Genomic DNA, 5,879 nt, shown 5'->3' on the forward strand with positions numbered 1-5,879 from the left:
AGAAAAATGAGGATTTGGATTTTCGTCTCTGTCACATTACATCAACACACGTTGATAACGGGAATCGTATTTTCGCGGACGAATTTGAGGCCTTGAATTTCCGCATGCTTGCTGTTACGTCAAGCCAAGGTTAAACCGGAGCCGTTGACCCACACGCGCCCGCCAGTTGCGAAGGCGCGTGGTTCTGTTATTTCTGTTAGTTTTTCTTTAACCTCACACCCACCTCTCGTTTTTTTTTTTACTTCTCCCCCTCTTCTTGCTGTTTCCTCTGCAAATCATTTTTTTTTTCCCTCGTTTTCATTTCCTGATTTTCCTTTTTTTCCCATTTGGCCCGTGAATTCATTCCTGTCGGAATCGTGGTCATCATCACTCGGCACATTTAAACAGAGGCCTCGCCTTTTTTTTCATTGGCTCCTGGAGATGCAATTCATATAAAGCCCCAAGCGATCCACAACAAAAGACGTTGGGAGCATGTGTTGCACATTCGTTGTTTATTCCCTATTCCGTCTTTTGAATCCGCAGGAAAGGACGCTCGAAAAGGTTTTCTTTCTGGCGGTGTGGTTCTTCCTTCTCCCCAGAAATTCCTCTTGCGAAGGGGGTGTGTCTTGATGATCCTCCCCTGGGCCGCCTGGGTTTCTCTCGGCGTCAGCTGCAAGGGGAAACGAGAAGCTGGGAGCTCGCTTGTGTCTGACCCAGGTATAAAAAGGAAGACCCTTTTTTTCTTTTTCATGGTTCTTTTTTCTGAATTCATGTTCTTGATCAAGAATGAAGAGAACTGCAGGTTTTTTCAGCTCTTCCGGTTTCTGGGTTCTTCTTTGTCTCTCCCCTTTCTTTTTCTTTTTTTTTTCTTTTTTTTTAATGAGCATTAGGATAAGCGTGAATGGTTCTTTTCATGCGAGTTTGGTCGTGTTCGATGGAGAAAAATGGATCAATGAGAGCTTTGGTTATGATGTTGTGGGGGCCAATCTAATCTGGGGGTGTTTATGGATGAACAGGATGTTGATGAGGATGCGAGATATGCCGGAACCAAGATGTTGTGAGATCAAGAAGTGAGAGAAAAAGGGAAGGTTTCTTGTGTCGTCACGGTGCTCCTTAGAAGTTCTCATTACCCATTCTGAGCTCGGGCAGCTGGATGCGGGTTACCCTGCTTCGCGGGTTGAAAGCGCGATTGTCGTCGTGTTTGATGGAAGGAGAGGGAAATCCATATTGCTGAGCGAACCGACTGAGGACAGGGATTTTTGCGCAATTAAATAGGCATGGAGTCACCAGCTGGGCAGCCAAGCCAGCCGAGGAAGAAGATGACCAAGCAGTTAACGGGGAAGCGGGATGATACGGCCCTGCATTCCGCGGCGAGAGCAGGTCATCTGGCTGTGATAATGGAAATCATTTCTAAAGCCGCTGAGGCAGAGGCAGAGTTGAAGGAATTGCTGGAGAAGCAAAATCAAGCCGGCGAAACTGCCCTTTACGTTGCCGCCGAATATGGCTATGTTGATGTTGTGAGGGAAATGATCAAGCACTATGATCTAGCCGATGCAGGGATCAAGGCAAGAAATGGTTTTGATGCGCTACACATTGCTGCCAAACAAGGGGATTTGGGTATGTATCTGCTGTGTAATGATCTTTTAGCTATCTGGGGCATTTGGTTTGTCATTGTAAGGCATATTGGAATTGATTGATTTTTACCCTCTCTCAGAAATACTAAAGGTGCTCTTGGAGGTGCATCCGGAATTGGCAATGACGGTGGACACATCAAACACAACGGCACTTCACACGGCCGCAACACAAGGCCATATTGATCTGGTGAATGTGTTGTTGGAGGCCGGAAGTGGGTTGGCAACAATAGCGAAAAGTAATGGGAAAACAGCATTGCATTCAGCCGCAAGAAATGGGCATTTGGAGGTGGTAAAGTTACTTCTTGACAGAGAGCCTAGCATTGTGACTCGTGTAGATAAAAAGGGGCAGACGGCATTGCACATGGCTGTTAAGGGCCAGAGTGTCGAAGTTGTGGATGAGTTGATAAGAGCAGATCCATCCTCAATCAACATGGTAGATACTAAGGGCAACACTTCATTGCATATAGCAAGCAGGAAGGGCAGAGATCAGGTAAATTTTACTGCTTCTACTACGTTTTGCTGATCCAAACATAACAACTGGTCGTGACAAAGTATGTTTCTGCTTTAAAGTAAGAAGGCATGGTGAGCTAAAGCAGGATGAATTGTCTAAGCTCTAACAGCACAACTTCAAATTTTTTGAGCTGCTGCATTTATAATCCAGTTTGCTCTCGAAGTCTTGATACAGAAAAAGAATGTAACTTACAAATTGCAAGTAAATACATGGATTTTGGAAGATGTCATCCAGTCGTTTCAGATATACATGTTAGGCAAGACTAGATTAGGCGGTTCATCTATTATTAGGATTGACTTGAGATTATACCGTAAAGCCTTTCCTTGATCCAAAGAGCCAACTTTGACGCTCCCTCTATTAATGACAATGGAAATGCTAGCTATAAACACTTGTTACTAGTCAGCTAGTTTCTTCTCCTTCTTCTTCTTCTTCTTCTTCTTCTTCTTCTTCCAATTAAGGGACTAAAGCCCCCCAATTGCAATGGTTTGCTAAAAGCACTTTAATTTCATTGATTGATGATACTTATGTGGGTTGGTTCAGGGTTTAACTGCTCATTACTTCTGCCAAAAACATTTGGTTAAATCCTCTAAATTACCAACTCATCTAATAAGTGGACAGGTCGATTGTCTTGGTGGCAAATCAAAGCTAGATAATGGAAATGAACCCATTTTTTTATCTTGATTCGGTAGATGTTTTATTTTTTCATGCTGCATTGCTTTTGGACAAGTATCTGCAATATTGTCAGATGAAGGAAAAACCAAGCCTGCCTTTCAAGGTGACAGAAAATTAGAAAATATGACCATCCTACCTGTGGAATTAAGTCGTTGGGCTAGCATTTTGACAAATCTTTCTATCCTTAAACTATCGCTTCCACATCTCCATCTTTAACTGCCAGATGGTACCCTTTCCATGTCTAAGCATATAGAAAGACAAGCATCCTAACACCTTTTATCTTACAATACCTGCAGATTGTTCGGTTGCTGCTCAGTTGCAGTGAAACTAACACTGAACTCATTAACCGGTCTGGCGAGACCGCCCTTGATACAGCAGAAAAAATGGGTCATTCCAATGTTGCGATGATCCTCCAGGAGTGTGGCGTGCAGAGTGCCAAGGCCATCCAGCCACAAGCAACCACTGCTGCTCGTGAGCTGAAACAAACCGTGAGTGACATAAAACATGAAGTCCACTACCAGCTTGAGCACACCCGTCAAACAAGAAAACGTGTCCAGGGCATCGCCAAGCGCCTCAACAAAATGCACGGTGAAGGCCTCAACAATGCCATCAATTCCACCACCGTGGTGGCTGTCCTCATTGCCACCGTCGCTTTTGCAGCCATCTTCACTGTCCCAGGTCAATACGTGGATGACCCTACTGATATCCCCCCGGGTCAATCTCTCGGGGAAGCGAACATTGCTCCGCAAGTTCCGTTTGTAATTTTCTTTATTTTTGACTCGGTTGCTCTCTTCATATCCCTGGCTGTGGTGGTGGTCCAAACATCCGTCGTGGTCATCGAGAGCAAGGCGAAGAAGCAGATGATGGCGATTATCAACAAGTTAATGTGGCTGGCCTGCGTGCTGGTCTCGGTTGCATATTTGGCACTCTCATTTGTCGTGGTTGGTCAGAAAGAAAGGTGGCTGGCAATAGGGGTGACCATCATAGGGACAACCATTATGGCCACTACTCTCGGCACGATGATTTATTGGGTCATTATGCATCGTATCGAGGCCTCCAACATGAGGAACATAAGGAGGTCCTCCTTAGGAAGTAGGTCAAGGTCTTGGTCGGTTTCAGCGATGTCTGATTCGGAGATCCTCACCAACGAATACAAGAAGATGTACGCGATATAAATAAATTGATCAGGCAGAAAAAAAAAAGCCCTGAGATCTTCTCTGCTCGGGAAGATAGCATGTCTCTTTACTTTGGAAATACCACGAATGAACAGGTGATGGAGGCTGAGAGCTTTTGCTCTGATTCGCTCCAGAAAGTTTTGGCTGTCGACAAGAAAATTTACTAAATGCACGTGTTTAGCTTAATGGGATTCCTGAGGCATCCTCTTTTCTTGAGATGTAAAGTTGTCTATTTCAGTGTACATACTTGCTGTGGCACAACTCTCTGGATTCAGCATCAATGGCTTTAAATTGATCTTGCATTTAGAAAAGAACTTTTTCTATGAAATTACTGCTTATTTACTATTACTCATGTCCATAATGTGCCAATGATACTGGCATGATTTGATCATACACGCAGTTGACCGTAGAAATGGACCCCTTTCACTGAACAACCTTTTCCTGGAAAAGAATTCAATTGAAGATGTTTTCTTTTGTTCCCTCGATGGACATGACAATGTAACTCAAGCCATGAATTTTTCCTTTGACGCAGAGTTGCATCTTCTTGCATATTCTTAAAAGAAGTATGGCATTGTGAATGAAAAAAAAATAGACAGAATTGGGCGAGGAGGCCAATGCTAGAAGTAAACTGAGGACTATGTTTTTCTGCATTATAAAATGAGCATTAATCCCAAATCCTGCATACAGGTTGCATTTTGGCTTGTCCATTTGAAGTTGATCTCAAAAGATTTGACTTGTACAGCTTGACCGTACTGAAAAATCCGAAAGCTTGAAACCGAATAATTGTGTGTTTTTCAGTCATCTGGTACACTAGTCTCAAACAATCTTGTCGTCTCAATTTGTTAACAAATCATTCCCTGCTTTGCTATGCATGAGACACAGCCTCAAAGGAAGCCCGAATTCCTTCAATTTGATAGGAGCAATGACAGGGCTAAGGAGGCGATCATTGTTTGAGAGTTGGGAGTGACGAAACAGAAAAAGTTTCAAAGGAAATGTATCAGGTGACCATACTGGTAAAAGAGAAGCCTCAAATCTTCTTTGGAATCAACTAAACTAAAGCATCTGCCAGAGTGACTTCAGATGGACCGAATTTTGTTTTCTTTTAGCTGTCTATTACTCTATAAAAGCCTGCTCCCGAACCACAATAATCTGATGGACTAGAACAAGAGGAGCTTAAATGGAGATTGGAGTGTTGTTCTTCCTGGTTTTCTTCAGTCCGTCTCAAGGTACTTTGTTTTCATTCATGGTTGACTTTCAACATATCCGTGTTTGTCGAGGGCTAATCTCACCTTCGCAGCTGAATGAATGCATTTAGGAAAGATAATTTTTTTTTTTTTTCCCTAAAACTCACCCTATCAACAAATAGACCCACATTGGACCCTGCTACATTTGTTGAACTACCATAATTGACTCTGTTTACCATATTGGAGATAGAACGAGTTGTTGGTGAGACCCGGGGACAATAATTCACCATGAACCAAGCACAATTCAGGATCAATTTCTCTCATGAAACTAAATCAACTGAAATTTTCGTAACCCCTAGCAACAATCAATAATATATATCATCACAATATATAAATATAATACAGAAATAATAAGTAGACAAAGCAAATTAGGATACTAAGGATTTAATGTGGAAAACTCAATGAGAAAAAAACTACAGACTGTCCAAAAATATCCACTAATCACCAAGAATAGAAAGATACACAAAATGATCTTCTCTAATCATACACTAGAGGCTCAACATTAATATTACAATCTCATTTCATTATCATAATGAGAGAATTCGAAGGCGGTTCTCGATGAACGAAAACCATCAACTTATAGCCCTTGGTCTCACGAACAACATACTCAAATTTGAGCCAATTTTGTCAATGTTTGGCTTTCGAATTGGGACCACAAAATTGC

At 42.4% G+C, this 5,879-nt stretch overlaps 1 protein-coding gene across 1 annotated transcript; it reads left to right on the plus strand.

Annotated features, from left to right (window-relative positions):
- Window positions 1-294: 294 nt before the first annotated feature.
- On the plus strand, window positions 295-4,282 carry LOC104432779 (ankyrin repeat-containing protein At5g02620). The gene is made up of 4 exons (XM_010045304.3): window positions 295-696; window positions 996-1,596; window positions 1,694-2,103; window positions 3,093-4,282. Exons 2-4 carry the CDS (start codon window positions 1,257-1,259, stop codon window positions 3,969-3,971), a joined length of 1,629 nt encoding a protein of 542 aa, XP_010043606.1. The 5' UTR covers window positions 295-696; window positions 996-1,256; the 3' UTR covers window positions 3,972-4,282.
- Window positions 4,283-5,879: the final 1,597 nt, after the last annotated feature.

Source organism: Eucalyptus grandis, chromosome 2, assembly GCF_016545825.1.
Source record: "Eucalyptus grandis isolate ANBG69807.140 chromosome 2, ASM1654582v1, whole genome shotgun sequence".
Lineage (NCBI taxonomy): Eukaryota > Viridiplantae > Streptophyta > Magnoliopsida > Myrtales > Myrtaceae > Eucalyptus > Eucalyptus grandis.